At 41.7% G+C, this 23,213-nt stretch overlaps 1 protein-coding gene across 5 annotated transcripts; it reads right to left on the reverse strand.

The window, feature by feature from the left end:
- Positions 1 to 2,704: 2,704 nt before the first annotated feature.
- On the reverse strand, positions 2,705 to 22,723 carry LOC138959344 (uncharacterized). Of its 5 annotated transcripts, none has more exons than XR_011453697.1 (6): positions 22,498 to 22,716; positions 13,350 to 15,847; positions 12,747 to 12,882; positions 7,837 to 7,968; positions 3,945 to 7,361; positions 2,705 to 2,948 (listed from the first exon to the last, which is right to left on the reverse strand). XR_011453697.1 is itself a non-coding variant. In XM_070330770.1 (5 exons), exons 2-5 carry the CDS (start codon positions 15,828 to 15,830, stop codon positions 7,120 to 7,122), a joined length of 2,991 nt encoding a protein of 996 aa, XP_070186871.1. In that variant the 5' UTR covers positions 15,831 to 15,847; positions 22,498 to 22,716; the 3' UTR covers positions 2,705 to 7,119. The 5 variants fall into 5 exon arrangements, 3 of the variants coding, with proteins under 3 accessions (XP_070186871.1, XP_070186873.1, XP_070186872.1); XR_011453698.1 differs by lacking the exon at positions 22,498 to 22,716 and adding an exon at positions 22,368 to 22,466; XM_070330770.1 differs by having other exon boundaries at positions 2,705 to 7,361.
- Between the last annotated feature and the right edge of the window lie 490 nt (positions 22,724 to 23,213).

The following is a 23,213-nucleotide window of genomic DNA, read 5'->3' on the forward strand; positions in this document are numbered from 1 at the left end:
TGTAGAGCGGTTCAGACTAAACTACTGGACCGATCTTTATGAAATTTGACATGAGAGTTCCTGGGTATGGTATCCTCACACGTTTTTTTCATTTTTTTGATAAATGTCTTTGATGACGTCATATCCGGCTTTTCGTGAAAGTTGAGGCGGCACTGTCACGCCCTCATTTTTCAACCAAATTGGTTGAAATTTTGGTCAAGTAATCTTCGACGAAGCCCGGACTTCGGTATTGTATTTCAGCTTGGTGGCTTAAAAATTAATTCATGACTTTGGTCATTAAAAATCTGAAAATTGTAAAAAAAATATTATTTTTATAAAACGATCCAAATTTACGTTCATCTTACTCTCCATCGTTTGCTGATTCCAAAAATATATAAATATGTTATATTTGGATTAACAACAAGCTCTGAAAATTAAATATATAAAAATTATTATCAATTTTTTTTTTCGAAATCAATTTAAAAACACTTTCATCTGATTCCTTGTCGGTTCCTGATTCCAAAAACATATAGATATGATATGTTTGGATTAAAAACACGCTCAGAAAGTTAAAACGAAGTGAGGTACAGAAAAGCGTGCTATCCTTCTCAGCGCAACGAATACCCCGCTCTTCTTGTCAATTTCACTGGCACTGCCTTTGCCACGGGCGGTGGAGTGACGATGCTACGAGTATACGGTCTTGATGCGTTGCGTTGCGTTCAGTTTCATTCTGTGAGTTCGACAGCTACTTGACTAAATGTTGTATTTTCGCCTTACGCGACTTGTTACATCTCTGCTTGTGCTGTACTATGAAACTGGTTTCTATATAAATTGTGTCAATTTTGTCTTTGTATAGTAAAATCAATTCAAGAATGTTTGTAAGGTCTATGGTATTTTAGGGCAGTCATAAGTGTTCAAAACATATATTTCTGTCTCCTCATTCAAATTGCACTCTTTTTTACATTTAGTCAAGTTTTGACTAAATGTTTTAACGTAGAGGGGGGAATCGAGACGAGGGTCGTGGTGTATGTGCGTGTGTGTGTGTGTGTGTGTGTCTGTCACTGTGTGTGTGTGTAGAGCGATTCAGACTAAACTACTGGACCGATCTTTATGAAATTTGACATGAGAGTTCCTGGGTATGATATCCTCAGATTTTTTTTTCATTTTTTTGATAAATGTCTTTGATGACGTCATATCCGGCTTTTCGTAAAAATTGAGGCGGCACTGTCACGCCCTCATTTTTCAACCAAATTGGTTGAAATTTTGGTCAGGTAATGTTCGACGAAGCCCGGACTTCGGTATTGCATTTCAGCGTGGTGGCTTAAAAATTAATTAATGACTTAGGTCATTAAAAATCTGAAAATTGTAAAAAAAAAAATTTTTTATAAAACGATCCAAATTTACGTTTATCTTATTCTCCATCATTTGCTGATTCCAAAAACATATAAATATGTTATATTCGGATTAAAAACAAGCTCTGAAAATTAAATATATAAAAATTATTATCAAAATTAAATTGTCCAAATCAATTTAAAAACACTTTCATCTTATTCCTTGTCGGTTCCTGATTCCAAAAACATATAGATATGATATGTTTGGATTAAAAACACGCTCAGAAAGTTAAAACGAAGAGAGGTACAGAAAAGCGTGCTATCCTTCCCAGCGCAACTACTACCCCGCTCTTCTTGTCAATTTCACTGCCTATGCCATGAGCGGTGGACTGACGATGCTACGAGTATACGGTCTTGCTGCGTTGCATTGCGTTCAGTTTCATTCTGTGAGTTCGACAGCTACTTGACTAAATGTTGTATTTTCGCCTTACGCGACTTGTTATTCTTTCTCCTGAAAAAAAGAGAACGAGGTACTTTTTTTCTAATTCGATGGTCAGGAAGGATTTGAAGTCTTCCTGGTTAGCAGAACATTATTTTTACTACTAATACTTACTACAAAATCAATATCATCAGTTGAACATTTGAGATGATGGTGTTAGACTAAGGGTCGTGTATTCAAGTTATTCTTTTAATAATTTGCTGAATTGTAATATTTTCATATTGCATTTACGAGGATATTCTGTCTCTTGTTGATAATCACGTGGTAAGTGTATTACATGTTTCTCAATCTCTTTGAGTCTAATTAAGTATTTGTTAAAGTGATGATGTCTGTCTGTCCTTCCGCCTGTGTTTGCAAGTTGTGTAGGGGTGTTTGTTTGTGTATGTGTGAAAGTGTGTGTGTGTGCGGTGTGTGTGCTTCTGTATGCCCAGTTTCTGTGCATGTGCGTGCGTGCGTGTGTGTGACAGAGAGAGAGAGAGTACATTCAGACAGACAACTGAACTGACAGAGAAAACGAGAGTAAGAGAGAGAGAGAGAGAGAGAGAGAGAGAGAGAGAGAGAGAGAGAGAGAGAGAGAGAGAGAGAGATTTTCAGTGTGCGTGTGTGTGTGTGTGTGGGTGTACGTGCGCTTGTGTTTATCTGTCTGTGTGTGAGAGAGAGAGAGAGAGAGAGAGAGAGAGAGAGAGAGAGAGAGAGAGAGAGAGAGAGAGAGAGAGAGATACACAGACAGACGGATACAGAAAGCAAGAAAGAAAGAGAGAGAGAGAGAGAGAGAGAGAGAGAGAGAGAGAGAGAGAGAGAGAGAGAGAGAGAGAGAGAGAGAGAGAGAGGAGGGAGGGAGGGAGAGAATGAATTTGAGTGCGTGTATGTGCGCAAAGAAAAGCCAGACATGAAGTATTATTTTTCTCTGTTTATTATTTCAATGCACCTCTGGTACGACTTGCAATTAGCTTTACAACAATTACACACAATCCATCATACCACCCACTTCAGCACCAGTTGTTACACTAGTAACACTCAACATAACAAACATAAGGTGTATCTACTTTGCTAAACTGCTCTTTTTAAACCAACTATTTTAGCATTGTACATCAGTATCAACAGAAGAGACAACAACAGCAAAAAAAAACTGCGTTTGACTGTTTTGTACCCAAGTTTGTTTTTTTTTGTTTTTTGTTGTTGTTGTTGTTGTGCCAAGCACATCATTGTGGGGCTTTTAATGAATAACATGCATCCGTCCACTCACAATATATTTTCTTTCATCCTTCAACATTTACCACTCAAAAAGTATATAGTATCAAAATTAATGAAAAACTTTTTTTTTACTTGTACCCTTAGACAATTTTCCTTGGTTGCCCCAAGATTGTGTTACTGTTTGCTTAAACCATAGGTTTTTTTTCTGTTGAAATATGTAATAAAAATGCATATCATTATAATTATACACACACAAAAAACACAGTATGACATCCACTATATACATTTTGGTGTAACTTTGGGTCCGTATCTAGAAATGAGAAGAGAAAGAGAACAAAATAAAAGAAATAAGAATAGAAAAATAAGAGAAATAAAAAAGAGGAATAAAAGTCATAATTTTATATTTCTGATCTGCAATTGCTTTTCGAATAAAACAAAAAGAGGCATTGAAGCCTTTGTTTTTTTATAAATGCTTATGCACATTTTAGCAACCAAAATTATACGGTTCAATTCTTTCAACAGAGTTGCTTGCATTTTTCGATTTTTAACACCAAACATAATTTCGTGCACTGTTAACTCTATTTGTTTATCCAGATGTACCCAAATATAAAATTCTATCTGTTTCCAAAACTCAATCACCACTGGGCAAAAGAGAAAAAAGTGTTCTATATAATCAACGTTATTACTACAATATGAACAGACATTGTCCTCCACAACTTTCATTTTACATAACATAATGTTTGTGGGATAAATATTGTGAAGTAATTTCCATTGTAATACACGCAACCTTGTTTCTTTAACCGATTCAAAACTATTCAGCCAATCTTTCTTATCAATTTCATAATTAAATTTCCTCCTCCAAAAGCCAATTGCACAAGGTTCAACAACTTTCATACTTACTAGTTCTTTTCTAAACTGTTGTGCGCTATGTAATTTCTTACCAGTTTTGTACCCAAGTTAATACAATAATGATACTGGCTACATTTCTATGTCTCGCGTAAGAGTGTTTTTGTTTTTTTTAATAATTACTATACACACAGCAAAAACAAATGCAGGCGCTGACGGCAAAGCTTTGCAATGTCTTTCATTCTCATGATGGGGAAATTATTGCCTTTGACAAGCGCAGTATCTGCGCTAAGTTTCAACTGTGGAACAGTATGAACGCTGTTTAAACGGATGAAAGTAATATTATAATGATATGAACCACTCCAATGCAGTCGTTAACATTTGGGCCTCACAACCAAAATAGATGTTTTTGATTACAGGTGTGACAAAATGCGTCAATAAACAAAGAAGTAAATAAATAAATTAATATAAAAAATTAATCGCATCTGATACCTCTGTTTTGTGACACACAAACCTCACCACTGTCTTTTCCCTTTACACACACACACACACACACACACACACACACTCACACACACACACACACACACACACGCACACACACACACACACACACACACACACACACACACACACACACACACTTTAAACTACTGGTATGTCACAGAAAGCAAAACTGTGGGGCCCTTTGTCTTGACAGACTAGTCCAAACGATAGTCTTGATGAGAATGAAAACATTTACAACATTGCAAATTCTGATCCTCTCCGTTCACTGAGCCTTACCCGAAAAATATTACGAAAAGCAATTTAATCAAAATGCATGGCATTTTGAACTATCGCCCAATCAATATGAAATAAAAGAGTCGTCTTCCTTGAAGATGATAGTCCGCACTGGTGCAGTTCTTCATAAACAATTATCTCAACCAGTCGAGAAAGATGGACAACCATTGGAACATTTATGGTGCATATTTACAAATACCTGAATGTATTGAGAACGTCATGAAATATGAGAAAATAACTTTTTTCGTGCATATTCATAAGCATTAGCTAGAATGTTAGCTTAGCATTCTTTGAGATATATATACATTTATATAATTATGTACAAGATCTGTACATAAATCTCATGTAAAAAAAATTCTGATGAGATTCTGAGAAATGTCAAAATCAGAAGTCAAATATTTAACAAAAATAAAATAGGCGCTTCATGACTCAAACGAAGCAAATATAATCATACATTTCACAATCAGAAATGTAAGTACATGTATAATGAAAAGATACCATGGTACATTTTGTCGACTATAATATTTCAATAGATGAATCTAGCAAAGCTTAATAGCAGAAAACATCTTCATTGCACGGTAGTTAAAGTCAAGCGTAAGCTTACACACACATGTGTATACAATCTTTCAAGAAAAAAGCCACGATGTATCGCACTACTATACAGCCTATATATTCTAAGACCCTGATGAGAAACGAGAAAGACTTGGATACATGTGTATTGGCACTTGGGCACATCACACTCGCTATGCGTATTGAACTTAAGACAGAGGAAATAACGAAAGACATGTGGGAAACATATAAGTAGGGACTGGGCCAGTTATGTTGTAACATAACTTTATGTCCAATTCAAAGAGGATGTGACAACTGGGGAACATACTTATATGTCGAACACATTGTGTTAAACCACACTGGTGTTCTTCTCTCGCTATTTTTTTCAAAAACAGATTTGTCTTTCGTGAACTGAAAACGACCTGGCAAGTGGACACTTTCACAACCTTCCCATCTTCAGTAACATTCTTAGCCTTTGAATTGTCCATATAATTATATCTCATCCCATACGTCCATCCAAGGATCGTGTTAAAGTAGCACGCCCTTGTAAGCACATACATAGAGAGAGAGTGAAAATGCTCTCTTTCTTTCGCTCCCTCATTCTCTGCCTTGTTGACGGAACAAAGACCATGCACTCACTGACGCATCTGAGCTTGTAAATATGGGCAACTGCAGCTTCAAAAGAAGCTTACAGACACCTCTCTCTCTGTCTCTCTGTCTCTCTGTCTCTCTGTCTCTCTCTCTCTCTCTCACTCATTCTCCCTTGTTCATGGAACAAAGACTCCCGCACACACTGACGTATGAGCTTGAAAAAAAATGGTCAAATGCAGCTTAATTATAATAGGCCACTGGACATCTCTCTTTACTCTTTTGTTCATGGAACAAAGACACACATACACTGACGCATCTGAGCTTGTAAAAATGATCAAATGCAGTTTACAAGCCACTGGATATCTCTCTTCACTCGTTTGTTTGTGGAACAAAGACACACATACACTGACGCATCTGAGCTTGTAAAAATGATCAAATGCAGTTTACATGTCACTGGAAATGTCAGTTACATAATCTCTCTCTCTCTCTCTTTTTTTTCTCTCTGTTTTGTTCATGGAACAAACATTTTTCACGCACAGACGCATCTGAGCTTGTAAAAATGATCAAATGCAGTTGACATGCCACTGTAAATGTCAGTTACATTAATCTCCCTCTCTCTCTGTTTTGTTCATGGAATAAACATCTTTCACGCACAGACGCATCTGAGCTTGTATAGTATAAATGATCAAATGCAGTTTACATGCCACTGGAAATGTCAGTTACATACTCCCTCTCTCTCTCTCTCTCTCTTTCTCTCTGTTGTGTTCATAGAACAAACAACTTTCACGCGCAGACGCATCTGAGCTTGTAAAATGGCCAAATGCAGCTTTGATGTACATCTGGATGTACGTCTCCGTCTCTCTTGTTCATGGAACAAGCAGGGTTGTTCCTTGCGGAATGAGGTATGTATTTAATGTATCAAAGTCAGCGAGTCCAACTTAATGAAAGAGGCACATGAGGCCCAAATTGACACCTCTGTCTGTCTCTCTCTCTCTCTCTAAATACCTTTGGCCATATAAACTCTCTCTCTCTTGTTCTTGGAACAAACAGGGTTGTTCCTTGCGAAATGAGGTATATATTTGATGTATCAAAGTCAGCGAGACCGGAGTCCGACTTAATTAACTGGCAGGCCCAAATTGACACCTCTCTCTCTCTCTAAATGATGTATACATCTGGCCATATAAACACACTCTCTTTTTCCACACACGCAAAGACACTTACACATAACCATCTTTACAAGCACAATCCTCAATTTAAACAACAACAACAAAAATGCACACATTACCATATTCGCAAGCACACATACGCTCACAAAAGAAAGAACTGTCCCTTCACAACACATCATGATCTTCACACAATCTCCTTTTCAAAGGCAATGGCAATCTTCTTCCTGTTGTCACGTCGGAGGAGGACCTCGGCGCCGATGTAGCCGACGAGGACGACGACGACCACGGCGATCATGACGTAGATCTTGACGGCCATGCAGAAGAAGGGGGCATAAGCCATGCTAAAAGCGCCCCCTAGGCCCTGCGCGACTCTCAGGCCGGTGAACGCCTCTTCGAAGTGGTCGGGAAATACTGAGCCGCACAGACCTACAAACGGCAAAGTAGCAAAAATAAGTTCATAAATATAACCAAGTGGGAGACTAGGGCCGATGTGCACGAGAAAGTTACCAAACGAGTGGAAACCAGCCGTAGTTTTAGATTTATTGAAATTGAGATTTGTTGGGATTTCAACGAATCAGATCCCGCGGTTTGTTCTCTCCCGTTTGGGTGGCACCCACTTTCGCTTCGTGCACCTCAACCCTGAGCTCTTCTCGCTGGGAGCCACACACAAAAGCAAAGAAACGATAGATTATGCCAAATGAGACGAGCAAATGTATCATACGCCGCCTTAACAGTAGCTGGCACTGAGCAAGCCTGAACTGAGCTGCTGTGTTATCTCTGCTGTGGGGGAAGGCTGGGGGCTAAAAATAGCTCAGCCTGCCTGCAGCTAAAGAGGTAGAAATGAAGCCCTGGGAATAGCTGTCCTACAATCTCGACAAGAAACTGTTCAGAGAACACTCACCATTAGCGTTGACGTTCCAGATTCCATCGGCGAAGCCAAAGAGGCTGGTGATGACGAAGAGAGGCATGACAGAGTCTGGGTGAGGCTGCCACACGCGCATGAACACCAGCAGGCCGATGTTCAGCAGGGTGGCTGCACGCGACAAGAACAGAACAACACGGATCGTAAATATAAGTGGAATCTTGGCGATGGAGAGGTTAAGTGAATGATGTTGCTGAGGTCTGCCTTGCCGAGAAGTAACGAGGACATTGCAACAACATGGCGAAGTTTTGGTGTGCCAAGCCCGAGGTTATCCATACACTGCGCAGTCACCGGTTTTATTTTCTCGTTTCCGTTTGAACTTTTAAATACGTCAGGATTGTATTCCTTTGAAAGTCTGTAGTGTAAAGATCAGCAAAATGTTGGCGCCGTGACCAGATCGGAAAGAGTGGGAAATTCAATTTTTGAAAAATGGTATTTTTTTCAGCCGAGTATATGAGTTAAGCAAAAAAGCAAACTTCCTCCAGTTTTTCATGAACTTACGATAATAAATGACCAAAATATTTTTAAAAATGTGTCTTCTTAAATGAAAAATCAAACAAAACAACGACTTTTTTTTCATGATGTAGTGAAGCCAAAAACAAATCGTTCTTTTTTCCAAAAAGATAGACACGGTAAAAACTTCAATCGAAAGATTCATTGTTCAAATACTTTGGATTTACACTGAGCTAGTTTCACTGGCAAAAACTGAAGAAAAACACTGGAAGTAGAATTTTGCTTTTATTCTATCCCACAACAGAACCACAATTCATGTTTCCCTTCATCAGTTCATGTCAGATATAATACTGGTATCCTTGAAGCAGCAAAGGTTTTCAAGTCTTACTTATATTGAAAAACGCAGGTCGGAAGAGAATCAGCGTATACAATGGCCAAGCGTATACATATCTGAAACTATCTGATAGAAAAGGGGAAATGAAGGGTGTGGGGGAGGGGGTTGGATTGGGTTACACAAAAAAGCTGTCATTAAGACTGCAACGAGTACAAAGCTCTTCATACTTTATTTTTCGAAAGATATGGTGGAATTCATGCAATACATTCCTCGTATGGTAAGGGGTGTTTCTTTTCATTATTATCATACTCAGCCATTGTAAAGTGTGCTCATTCACGCATCTGTTTTCCATCTTGAAAGTCTTTCTCTCAGCCTTCCGTGCTCAACATTCGTTCCGCGACAGACGTACCAACTGTCTCCGCACCTTCAATCATCTTTAATTTCCAATGTTGTTCTTCCTCTCTCGTTCTTCACTCACTGATTCTCGACCGATCCAAGGAAATGTTACAGAAGTACTTCGAAGTCGAAAACTTACTGACACTTGCAATTATTCTAATTCACAAAGGCTTTTATAATAGACCTTTCAATCGCTCTACGTGTAAACTTATTAGCAGAATGTTCACCAAGTTTATTCTCTTCCTCCTTTATTCGGTTTTCATATGGAGCAGTATAGGTACATGTATACATTTTTTTTCATGGAGAAAAACTGCCATATCAAATTATATAACTGTCTTAAAGAACTTTATACCTGTGTGTCAGTAAGTTTTCGTTACAATACGATGTTGGAGAAGAAACAGACCAGAAAATAGCACATGTCATCTGCAGTTCTTTTAACTGATAAAAGAAAAAAATACAACAAAAGAAAAACAATCAAAAAAGAAAGAAGAAGAATTATTCTTAACTGGAATAAAGAACACTAAATAAGGGGCTGAAACAAGGTCACATAAAGGATTGCCTTTGTTACAAACCAAAACAAAATCAAAAACAAAAGCTTCAAGAAAGAAACCAGTACCTAATGAAAATCAAACTAAATACACAATAACAGGGATAGAAGTAACCTAAAATTATTTACACTGTACTTATTTGTTTCTCAAAAAACAAAACAAGAAAATCAACAATTGAAAATAAAATAAGATAAAATGAAATAAAATAAAATGAAATAAATTGAGATAACATTAAAGAACTGCAGTTGTGCTCTGAACAGCAAGTCAGCGTTTGGATTCATGCATATCCAAACAGAATTAAGAAAACATGAGAGAAACACAGAAGAATATTTTACATCAGCTTCGTTTCAAAAGAGGCTTTTTCGTGTGTTGATCTTTAAAATCTCATTCCTCACAAGTACCAAGAAAACATTCTGAGACACAAATGAATATGCGCAAAAAGCAATTAACATTTTACCAAGTTCTCTTGCATATATCGTGACCTTTCAATGTTCGGTCCCATTTTCCTTGTTTGATTGTTATTCTCAACAATTGAGCTCTAGTGGAATACATGTTGTTGTGGTCACGAGCATCACATTCACTTCACCTACTTTTAGCAGAAGTAGTTATCATCAAAATTATCAGCAGAACCTCCTTTGAAACAAAAGCTGAATATACAGACATCTTTTCGCTTGCAGGCACTTGCATTCTTGTTCATTGTACAGCAGATCACAGTATGTTGAACCTCCACTTAGAAGAAACAGGGAAAAAATCATCTTTCATCTATATTTTTCAAACAACCTGTGCAATTCAGTTGCATGCATCTGCCTAACTCAGCCTCAAAATTTGATTTGTCTTCATCAACTATAAAAATGCACACACTGACACAAGATGAACATTTTATAAATGTTCGTGTTCAAACCAACCCTATTTCACCTGTGATCTGTACAGAACAAAGTTTTGCCGCTTCAAGGATTATTGAGACTCTGTTTGCGGTTCCGTTGTAAAGAAAGAAAAAGGAAATGATCTCCCCGCTGTTAGAAGAATCAAAATATCTGATCAAGACCAGTTTAGTGGCAAGCAAAGATCTGACTCAGCGTATGGATGAACCTCGAGGCTAAATGTTACAGTGGAGAAACATTCTTCTCCAGCAAAACCTGATTCGAAAACGGTTCGCGAAAGCCGCCATGTCCTCGCGTACCGGAAGTGACGTCAGCATCACCATGCCGGTCAGGTGACCAGCAAGCAACACAAGCACGCAGATAAATAAATCAAGGGGCGGAACTCTCTGCCTGCCGGACTTACCTCCCCGTCAACGCCGGCAGAGTTTTCCGCCATCATACTCACACTAGAAGCAGACGACAGTTTGGTCTGAACGGTTCCTCCCGGCGCTTCCAGTTAAGGAGCCTCCGAAGGACCTGGTTTACTCACTGGTCGCAGGAAGGAAGGAAGACCGGTCTTCATTAGCAATTAAGCTAGCAGTGGGGACCGTTAACCATCGGGCTTCTGGTTCCACCAGTTGAGCACTTTTCCATTGGGCCACCCTTCCTAAAAGTGCTCTGGAGAGAGGGCTAAGATGGAGGAGGTTTTGGAAGAAGGGAAGACACGGGTTGCATCTTCAAACTTCACGGCTCCCAATCTTCTTTGCCGTTCTCTCTCTCTCGCTCTTTCTCTCTCTCTTTCAGTTTCGGTCTCGAGCGGCTGGAGTAGGAAACGTCAGTCTTGTTTTAGACCAATACTTTGATTTTTTCAAGGACTGAAATTAGAAATTCAGAAACACGCCGCTTAAAGACTGAGACTGTTGATGGTTGTCCGAAGGCTGTGGAAGCCCTCGGAAAAATGAAACAAGCAGGTGGGAAAAGGAAGGTGGTCAACAAAATCTGACCCTTGCAGTTGGACTGACGAAGACTGAAGCCGGAGGGGGGTGATCTCGACTGTGAGAACAGCTAATTTGCAGATTGCTGTGCTGCCTTCAAACACCGTGTGCACACCTTATCTTATTTCAAGGCTCATTTCCCCCACAAAAGGCACTTTCGTAGAACCAAATTCCATTTCCAACAGAATTTGTTCTCCAAGTCTCAAAAACTGAAATTTTACAAAAGATTTCCTATCCAAAAGCGGCGGCACACGGTGTTGAACCAATTTTGGATAAAACTTCAGTATTAGTTTTCTTGAAAAACATGACTAGTCTTAAAAGTCATAAACAGGAATACTGTTATTAGATAAAAATGACAGTGACATTAATCTGTTAACAATCATAACCATAATTCTTCACTGGCTGAAGTTAACGTAATAAAATCTTAACCAATAATGACCTGTTACAGTTTCAAATGTGTGAGTAACATCAAGAACTTACGATTGACTTTTCCCATCGAAAAATGCTTCCTCGGGCGACCTCGCGGTTGATTTGGCGTAATGTATAATCTATCTAATCTCCCCCAAATTTCTCACCCATTTAGATTAAAATATTCCCAATAATGCATTGCAAAGCTTTTGCATCTTGGGCGAGACGTTTTGTATTTTGTGCACTGAAAATGTAGAATTAGATTTGTTAGCTATTAAAAATGAATTTATCCAGTTTCACACTAATTCAAAACCAAAGGAGTGACTGGTGAAGGGGATTCAACTTTCATGTACATTCATGATTAGAAACATGATGTTACCAATGAAGAGGGCAGATCTTGAAACAAAAAAAGGTCCAGGAAAAATGAAAGAGAGGATGAGCATACAATACATTTGATATATCACAAGTGAGAGAAAAATATTTTAAAACATATATATAACAACTTTCGTTTTATAATTATAGATATAATGTGCATAATGAAATGAAAGCCATTCTAATATGCGTAGGAATATATCAATACTTTCACAAAGTGAAAGTGACTTAATTACAAATATCAAACACAGAAACACTTCATTAAAAAAAAACCGAGTAATATAACACATTATTACTGATTGTACTTACTAACAAACTATCATTTTATCATACAATCCCTTAAAAGGCAAACTCCCTTAAATGTATCTCACTATTACTCTAAAATCATTCCTCAGTGAAAAAAACAAAGACAGCCCAAATAACATTATTTCACAATTTATTATTTCATTTCATTATAAAAAGCATAAAACTAACAATCACACATCAGTCAATGCAAAATACCCTCAAAAGGGCGTGGTCTCACCTAGCCCAATGAAAAAGCCACGCCCAGTTCGGGGCACGAACGCTTGAGTGATGTAAGAAGAGACACTGCAGCATACCCCGTAGGCCATCATGGTGTAACCGACCAGCCACACTCCTGCTGGGCATGTCACATAGGCCTGAAAAAAGGGACATAAAGGGTGGTCAATGTTGGCAACATTCCGCAAAGTGATACTAAAAGATCTAGAAAAGACATGAGCGTAGAACTCTTTTTCTTGCACGAAGCCACCTGACAGTTCATGTCATAACAATTTCCGGTAGGCATAGGATCATACAGTGACATATATACATATCAGAAAGGTATTAGCCAACGAATGTGCCTAAACAATTAAGTTTCCTGGTGACATAAACAATGCAACAGCAATCGACAACAACGACAATATTATCATTATAAGTTTCAAACATCAGACATAACTAACATCAAACAACAGCACGAAGGGAGGAGGGACGACGGACAACACCGACATCAAATGACGCCAGGCTTACAATTCAAACGGAGACAACATGACATCGCATCAGACAATACCAACAAAAGCAACATAATTGGACAATAGGCAACATTGACACCAAAACGGCAAGAACTCACCATCATGACTTCAGAGCAGACAAAGGTGAACTGCATAGAGCTATAGAGCAGGAGGGGCAGCAGCAAGAGGAACTTGACGTTGCGTGAGAACTTGACCAGCGACACGAACTGACGCTTGACGTTGCTCCAGGGGGCGGGGGTGGAGGAGAACAGGTGGGGGGAGAGAGGCTCCAGGAGGAACACAGCGATGAGGATGGTGACCACCACCAGGAACATGAAGATGCCGAACAGCAGGTAGATGGTGCGGGCAGACACTGAGGAGGACTCCTGGTTGATGACGAAGTGGTGGCAGTACTCTGAGCCACAAAGGGAGTAGTGAGAGTCCGTGCTGGCGTTAAACGCCAAGGAGCTGGAGTTGACTGGACTGCTGCTTTCCCCACCCACAAGCATGCCCAGCAAGTCCGCGCCTGCTACCTGAACGGGAGAAAGTTCGTTGGTGGCAGCGTGGAAGGAGGTCGTGAGGTTGACCGCCGTAAAGTTGAGGGGGAGGATAGCGTCCGCTTCGGGTCCGTCCCCAAACGTGAGGACGAGTGAGGCGATGAGGTTTCCCACGATGAGGTTGCTCTGGTAGATGAGGCAGAAAAAGCCAAAGTATTTGTCGGACACACGCTCGTAGGACTTCTGCTTGTAGTTGGCCTCTCCTCTCGCCAGCAGCACGAGGTAGGTGGACATAGCATTCCAGATGAGAGCCAGGCTGGCGCCTCCGCCGAGAGAAGCAGGCACCATGACCCACATGACAGGGTACAGGTTGGCGGCGACGTACACCAGCTGCAGAACCAGGCCTCCGGTGATACAGGACTTGACCCCCACCCCTTGGACCAGTACGGGGCTAAGCAGACTGCCCAGCATGTAAGAGGCAAACATAACGGCAAGGCACGTGATACCCACACCGCCCTCTTGGTTCAGGCTGCTCTGCAGGTTACGGGTAGCGTTGACGGAGATGAGGAGGATGGTGACCAACAGAGACATGTACAGCACGTTTCTCGTGTGACGCCCACTGGCCACTGACGGCTCCATTTTCTTGCTGAACGCAGAGTTGAGGGCTTCCATGTCGCTGGGAGGCTGGCCCTGTCCCGGTTGCTTGAGACTGTCTTTCATGGACATCATGGAGCCGAACTCCATGTCAGTGCGGACGTAGTTGAGGGCCTTCTGGCAGGCACGGCCCAGGTTGGTCACGGAGGCCGCGGTAAGGTTGAGGAAGCTGTTTCTCTCGTGGATGTTGTCCATCGTCTTAGCTCTCAGGTTATTGACCACGGCCTGGATACGAAGACTGTTGGAAGCGCTGAAGCGACCCTGTTTCAACAGCTTGTACATGTGGAGACTTTCCGTGCTTTGCAGCCAGCCTCCTTCTGGCAGAGGCTCCGTCAGTGACTCGTACACAGGTCCGTCCAGAACCTCTACGCTAATATCCACTACCTCTTCAGGGTGCTGCTCTGCCAGTTGGTTAACAAGGTTCTCCAGTCCGCTAGCGTACTGGAGGGGGACCAGCTCTCTATTCTCACAGTCTTCTTCATCATCTTCCTTGTCCGCCATGGCTCCGCTGTCATCTTCTTCGGGCATCGTGATGACCCACTCAATCCCGGCAGCTTTGCCACCCCCCTCCACTTTGTCTTCCACGGACTCTTCGGAGGACCATGTGATCAGTTCTTTGCTGGCATCGGAAAAGGCATCGTTGCTGTAGCAGTTGTTGGTCGTTATCGTGGATTCTTCAGCTGTAGTTGGTTCCCGAGTGACGTCTGTGTTATCGTTGTGGTCTTCTGTTTTTGAGAGTGGCAGGAGGAAGTCGGTACTAGTGACGGTGTCAGTGTAGTCGCTGTTCATGTAGACGTCAGAGGAGGAGTCGGAAGCGTAGCCCTTGATAAGGCTGTCTACGCTGTCAGCGCGGGTTTCAACCTGTAAGGCACCATCTGTGCTCTGGGTGTTGTCCAGAGCGTAACTGTCTTTCTGTTGGATCCCTGAGTTGTCCACCTCGCCGTAGCCTTCGCCTTCGCCGACCGGCACAACCGTGAAGGATCGCGTGAGGTCAGAAGATACGTCCTCGGTTGACCCTGATGATTTCTCCGGCGTTACATAGCCCGAATCAAGGCTCGTTGTAGGTATATTGTCAACAGAGCCAAAAGCAGTGAAATGACCAGTAGAAGCGAGGTTGCGGTCCTTATCACCCGAGGTAAATGCAAATTCTTCAGTGTGCTGGTAGCCATCAGAGGAGCCGACCTGAGGCTGATCAGGATAGGAGGAGAGAGCAGAGTAGGTTACCTCAGAGCCGGAGTCTTGAGGGAAGAACTGCGGAGGCACTTGGAGCTGAGCGTTAGCCGAGGGGTCGGAGAAGAACTGCTGGTGAGTGGTGACTGGGTGGCCGGGGCCTGCCAGCATGGTAAATGGGATCTGCTCCATCGATGCGATATGAGGTTGGGGGTAGCCGGCAAACGGAGCAGGCTCCGACACCACCACTCCGCTGTCACTGTCTGTGAACTGAACCATTGTGATGTTGAGCTTTTCTGCAACAAAACAAATATGGCAATCGATTACGGTTGAGCTTACCGTGATCACATTGATTTTTTCTCATGAACTTTTTCTACAAACTCAAATGCTGTTCATAAACTACAACACACCACCTAGAGCCACACTCTACAAGAATGAATGAATGATTGAAAAGAAAAGACAGATCGGACACTCGGAAAAAAACCTATTCGATTGCAATGGCAGACATGTTTTCCAGTTATGCTAAATCACATAAAGAGGAAAACCAACAGTAATTAAACGTCAAAATGATACCTGAAAATTAACAAGAAATAATTTAGCAAAAGAACGCTTACATCAGTTTTTTTGGAACGGAATAAGCGAGAACACTGAAAATGTGTCAGGGGGAGATGTTCTTACATTGCCTGTATGTTCCTCTCTTATAAAGTTATAGTTGTCAAAACAAACAGCGGCAAATGCTACTGATAACAAACCTGAAAACTCACAACCAAATTCCTATCACTTCGTCTGCACACGTACGTATAGATCTCAAAATATGTTTACCATAAAAATTGTCGAAATGAACAAGGCTGTGCAATAATAATCCTCTAGGCAGAACGCCAGCATGTGTTGGCAATGCCAAAAGTTGCACACACTCATCACCACAAGCAAAGACCACAAAAATCAACGCGTCTTGCCAGCATTCTTTTTATATGCCCCTCGTCAGGGGCAGGAAGGAGGAAATGGGGGGGGGGGGGGGGGGGGCTCTCAATCTACGCAGCAGTTTCCGGCACAAATAGATATTTCCGAACCGTTTCATAATTTTAACCACCACCGAGCTTGGACTTGTGTTCGTTGAGGTTGGGTCGGTCAGCCGGTAAAATTTGTAGCGGAGGCTGCTTGTAATTAACAATGAGACAGTCACTGCCATTAAAACTAAAAGATGCTTGGTCAAGTTACGCACGTGATTAGAATCAAGAATGAGTGACGGTAACGCTGGAGAAGGACAATCAGTGCGGAGTCAAATTTCAAGGACAGGGAATAATTAGCGGGGACGTAAGTTCTCACTGCATCAATCCAGCCAAGGCCGCCAGACGCGGTAATTTATTCTAGACACGCACTGAGTCGGCGGTACAGACCAGTTACTGATAGCATATCTGACCCACTTGGCTTACATCATAACTGCTGATGGCGTCATACCGCAGTGCTGAGTCAGTACTATGCAGATTGGTAAGAAACTGAGAAGGTTTAAAACCAGTTTGTGGTGATGTTACTGTATATACTCATAGTAAACACGTACTTGTAATCTTCTGCGTTAGAAGACAAATATTGGGCGCATACCTTGGCTTCGAATTACATCGTGGCAAAAGAGGCCGTGTGATATTGATTTCAACCCCTGTCCTCTGCATTCTCTGCCAGTGATACTATGATTATACGCGCAACTCAGTGAACTGTCTATATTTTATCATCAAAACGAAGTTGAACAAAGTCATAGGGCCTACACAAGAAACAGAACACGTCTGTCACAAAGTTCAATCATACTCACAACCACTTCTTTACTCTTATTTACCAAAACGAAATGCAAATTATGATTTCCAGCTTTGTTCTACTTCTCTTTAACACATAATTTACACTGGTGACAGTTCCCCCTGTCACATCTATAACACATAAAATGGCCCATTTCTGATGCCCTAAGTATGGACATTTTTCAACAGCAGAGGTCTCACTGAGAGTGGGACACTCATATTCTTGGAACGTTTGAATTATAAGACATTCGTTGTTATACTGCAAGTGCGGCAATCCACCCATAGCCTGTATTATATTATTTTATCAAGCAAATTCTGCCTTGAAGAACTACCATGTACCAATATATTTCGGACTGATATAGGTACTGCACAAGGACCTCTAAAGAAAGTTTTCAGTCGTCCTTGGTACTGCATCAAAAGCATGTGTAGAGACAGTTGTCAAAGAAACAGGCCGGCTATAGCATTAGCTATTGAACTGCACCAGTGTGTGAAATAGTAATGCGTTCAAATATGACTTCAGGAATACATGTTTATCTTTTGTCTAAGCTTGATGATGATAAAATCGTTTATTTATCGTCACTCTGTGAAAACATAGGCGACATTTGTTTTCTTACTTGTGCTTATACGGCTGTGTCTGGTCTAATCATTCTTACAGGGCCTTATTTGTAGTATGTTTAATACTAATAATTTGAAAATGCTGTCAAATAACATTTGCCACATGAATTAGAAACAGTTACTGATTTGCTTTGTTTCAAAATGTTCACGTAGCAAACCACTTTTTGCGGACAACATTTAGGCCATTGCGAGAAAACCCGAAGGGATTGGCATCAGACTGAAAGGGGCCACAACTGCGTTAGTGCTAGTGCGACCCCTACTGTCCGTGCGCCTCTGGTATAACTGATATTAGATAACGCCACTGAGATTTTTTTAATCTCTCTCTCTCTCCCACCAAAAAAAATTATAGGGCGTTCCTAACAGCATTTAAAGAAACACTTATTTCATCCTATAAGCAAACCTGGCTTGAAAGTGTACAAGGAAGTGAACGTTTCTCTCTGTACAGAACCTTCAAATCAACCCTAACATTATCCAACTATTTAAGTGATTTGAAACATATTAAAGCTGAGAAATCTTCTGATTAGACTCAGATTGGGAGTATCTCCTCTGAAAGTGCATCGATTTCGCTTTAATTTAAATGCAACCTCCGCTGATTTATCTTGTCCATTTTGTTGTGGCAGTGTTGAAGATGAAGTCCACTTTGTTTTAGTATGCCCTAAATATGCTGAGTTAAGAGAATATTATATTCCACGAAAATACACTAGAATCCCATCATTGTTTAAATTAACCATGCTGTTTTCAAACATTAGTAAGCCGCTCTTGCTACGTTTTTCTACATTTGTCATGAAGGCGCTTTCCATTCGTAATCCATAATCCGTAAACGAAACAGGGCGATACTAGTACTGAGGATGTTCTTGTTTTTGTTTACTATGTGCATTTGTTTGTATGCTGGTGCTTGAGATGTGCTCATCTCCATGAAAAGGGCCCAAGGCCTACTCATTAAAACATTCAGACTTCAGACTTCTCCCCAAAAATTACTTTCATGGAATGTGAACCGATATGCTTTCCACCTTTACTTACAACATAGTACATGCTGTGTAACGTGACTCGACAAAACCCCACCGGCTTAGCGAGTCTTGTGATCGGCTGTTTCGTACAAAGCCTGGGGTTTCGGTTTACTGCGGAGCCTTTGTTCGCAGCAGTGTAACTCCGGTTTTAGTTTGAAAGACTGAATAGTTGTCCGCAGTCTAGTGTTTGCTGACTGAAATTAATTCTCATGCAAGTTACAAGTCTTTCAAACCCCTGACCCTGATGAGGTCACAGCAGGGTCAAAGGTTACAGTGGGAAAACCCTCTCACTGCCGAGGGCTATGACGTAACTGAATGTGGGTTAGTGCGCGTCCCCGCGCGGGCTTCCTCAGTGCCTTTATCCGTCCCTGGAAAGTAGGTTAGGTCACGGGAAGGGCCCAAGTGTAGAACAGGGAAGGTAAAGGGGGAGGAGAGCCTTGTTTCCATGCACGCCGCTCTGACGAAAGCCGCGGGAACCTCGCTAGGCCACTCGGGTCATCAACTCGGAAGCGTCATCGACGGTACGAGGACACGACAAGTCGCTGTTTACGTTACAGTTGATGAGCTACAGTTGATAGCGATTATTATTAGACTGTAATTTATGAGTTATGGTTTCCTTTTCCGTGTCACATGCGGACTTTGCTCCCGCATATTGGCTCCGCTAGCATTCCTCTTTGCACAGGCGCTGGAACCGAGGCAGCTTTATTGATGAATGCAATGCCGAATTATGTAGAGCGAAGCATGTAGTGGGAAACAGGCATAATCATGTCGTGCCTGAAATATTACCATGAATGGTTAAGGGACTCCCGGGACACGGGCGGATGCACGGACAGAAATACCACAGCAGTGTTCAATTAATTTGTCTATATATCGAATGCAGACGAATCTGTCAAATTTTGCGCGTGCCATCGGATTCTGCGTGTTATAACCTGTGCGTGTGAGTGTGCGTCTATCGCATGTGGTACTTTGTTTTTCCATCTGAACTCAATAAATGTGTTGGGATGACACCAAACGGATTCGTCGTTGAAGTGTTCAAGTATGTCGAATTGCCTTTGACAGATTAGCAGAGCTAGAAGTGCCACCGTCACTTACTTGTTGTGGAAGACGGTGTGATAATGAGTAATGAACTTTCCTGTTCCGCTTGGTTTCATGCAAGGGGCAACTCCCGCGATAGTTTTGTAGTGCTTTCTGGCTGGCCTGATTTTTGCCTTAAAATAAGAAGTGTTTCCTGTTGTTATTTTAGTTTGGATGTGTGTTTTTTGTCAGTGTGTGTGTGTGTGTGTGTGTGTGTGTGTGTGTGTGTGTGTGTGTGTGTGTGTGTGTGTGTTCGACATACAGACAGAGAGAGAGAATTTTTGAGTGATCGCAAAGTGCCAAAAAGAGCCAGTAAACAAACTGTTTACCGCCTTTTTAGTTCCGCGTGAATGAATACAATCTCACTTATCTAGTCAGTCGGAGGGGCCACGAACCCCTGCGTCACTGTAAGTAAGCCTAGGTCGTTCGTTACCCCCGAAATAGAAACCCATTAAAGAGTCAGCTGAGCAGCGAATGTACGTACACCCTGCATGCAGCTGCTGTAAGCACAATTTGTGTCCACGTGTACTCTGCTTGTACTTTGCCTAGTAGCCTACAGCTGCTGCGGGTGAAGGCCATGGGCAGAGCAAGGCTGCTTGCAAAACATAAACATAGGTGACATACATTCACATGTACGCATGTATCTTCCGTTGCCATGATAACGTACTGTTACAAAGCTCAGCCGAATCAATATTGTTTATTGATCTGCCTACCAACATAAATATATAGCAGCTGTCAGCTTGTGACTCCCACGCGTGTGTTTTTGTGTGTATGTGTGTGTGCACGGTGTATCTCAGTGTGTGTGTGTGTGAGGGGGGTCCTATGGAGTCAATATGTATGTGTAATTTCTGTCGACAGCTTTTATACGGGACTGAACAGATTGTGTATAAACAATGATGACCCTGCAACTGCAGTGTGTGTGTGTGTGTGTTTGGTTTGTTGTTGTTGCGTGTTTTACTTACGACGAGCGATCTTACAATTTTTTTCCCTAACAGTGACTGGTTGCGACTGACAGTCTCGGCCGGTTTTGCGAGCCTTCCCCCTCCAAACCCCTCAGTTCACATTTCTTTAAGTTTTTCAATAACGTCTGTGGAACCATTTTAACACTGACACAGAGACAAAAAACAAAAACAAAAACACTTTCGCGTTAAACTTTTTTCCTCGTGAAATCGACAGAGACACGTAGGCCTAACATAAAAGAAAACTGATCGTTTATTTTCATAAAACCCTTTCAATTTTTCTGTGCTTCGGTTCAGTGGCAAGTCAGTTCATTTGATTCTTGCCTTTCAGTTTGGCTCTGGAAGTAAGCCAAAGCTGACGAAATACTGCACTCCACAATAAAGCACGCGCTCATTTAGACGAGTGCGCGTGGTCGATCCTTTGAAGGGGCAAGAGGTTTCCAGTCAGAACTGGTTATAACTGGCGCTGTGAAACGAGCCAATGAACTTGAGCGGCCGCCCGCGCTGGTTGCAGCTGGCTGCGAAACCTAACCCGACCGGGCAGGTATGCTAATCAGCTGACGCTATGCATGGCTGTTCCGGTTGGAACTGGATGGCCAGTATTCAAGATGTTCCTGTTACTAACTGATACTGGGGAGTGGTGTTTATAAAAAGGTTTTCCTATCCTTGGAGCGCCTTCCAATATAGGCAATTAAGACCTGACGGACAATAAGCCCCTTAAAATTTCTTCTTCTTCTTTGGAGCGCCTCCACAACTAGCATGCACCGGCTTTCCACAAGTACTCAAGAGCGATAAAAATGTGACAGTTGCTAAAAAGCATAGCGCGGGTCAGACGTAAACATAGAAAGTCTGTCGTCTGCTACGACATACAATGAAAACATGCACAGCCTTGGTTGGTTGGTGATGAAAATGTCAGTGAAAATGGACGAAAAGAGTGAACGGCAGATTGCTAGATGAAATGTTCAGTGTGTCTGATCATGAGAAGAAAACGACAGAGAGAAACAACACCTCTGTGCAGTGTTCTGCTGTTCTACAGAGTTGGCAACACAAAGAATATCACGCTTCGTCAGTGTGCTCAGTGAGTATGCCAAAATACACCATTACTAGCTCCATAATTTACACACAATCCGGAAGGACTTTAAATGGATAAACTACTGATGATGAAAATCAAATCAAATATGTCTCCGTGGTATAACCGGATCCTTGGGTAATAATGTCGCTGGTAAAACGGAAAGTCCATGACAGATAAGAATTCTTCATCTACCAGCACATATCTCCTCCAGCCAAATAATAAAATGCCCATTAATTAAATGACACCTCAAACAGCATGATGATGAATAAGACAACACATGAACAGCATTTATTATTATTACTCACAAATTTCGTCAGAAAAGCTAGTCCGCCTCTTTACTGTCAAATCTGTTTGAGGAAAATGGACTGACGAGGAAGAAAAAACAAATGATATGTGTGTACTACATCAACATGCAATGAACTCGCCAGGACTTACGGTTTTGTATATTTCACGTCAAGAATATTGCAAACACACGGTACACGACTACACGTAGGATTTTCCGGAGTGCTACAACAAACTGCACGCCATCGCCTTCGCGACCATATTTATTCCAAGTTCCAAAAGGCTGATGAGCTCGGTCCACGGTTTCAGGGAGGACAGTTTGCGATCGAAACACCCGCCAAGGCAGCAGACGGCAGTTCGTCAGATCCAGGCGACCCGTCATCCCTCAAGCGGAATGGACTCGCCTGGATCGAACGCGCGCCTGCGCGCTTTGAACCAATGAGGTTAACAGCGAAAGACGTCACCGCTGCGCGTGTGTGTACGAAACTGCGGCGATACACTGAGCGTGAACCCCGACCAACACCACCTAAACCCTAACAACAATTTGACGTTCACTTGGGCTCGGCGGGGACTTGCACAGTTTTCAACACCGGATGTACTGTCGACAAAAATAGTGTTTTATAATGGGAACAAAAAGAAGAGCTGTATTCAGGCCGTTCATATGGCAATTTAAGTTGCTAGTTGGATCAGTGATTTCATTTCCAAACTTTGCTGTTTTGATACTACTTTGCCGCAGCCGGTTTCAACTTAAAACTGAAATCGCAAATACTGATTTGCGGAAATTGCAGGAGTTGGAGGGGGGGGGGGGGCAGATTTAAACACAGTTTTAATCAATGCAGATTCTGAAAGGTACATGCACTTTAAACGGA

The sequence above is a fragment of the Littorina saxatilis genome, linkage group LG2, assembly GCF_037325665.1.
Source record: "Littorina saxatilis isolate snail1 linkage group LG2, US_GU_Lsax_2.0, whole genome shotgun sequence".
Classification (NCBI taxonomy): Eukaryota; Metazoa; Mollusca; class Gastropoda; order Littorinimorpha; family Littorinidae; genus Littorina; species Littorina saxatilis.

Coding starts and splice junctions, on each gene's coding strand:
- LOC138959344 (XM_070330770.1), bottom strand. CDS start 15,830: ATGGTTCAGTTCACAGACAGTGACAGCGGAGTGGTGGTGTCGGAGCCT. Junction 12,883..13,349: donor TCTGCTCTGAAGTCATGATG/GTGAGTTCTTGC, acceptor CCCTTTTTTCAG/GCCTATGTGACATGCCCAGC. Junction 7,362..7,836: donor CTGGAACGTCAACGCTAATG/GTGAGTGTTCTC, acceptor TGCCGTTTGTAG/GTCTGTGCGGCTCAGTATTT.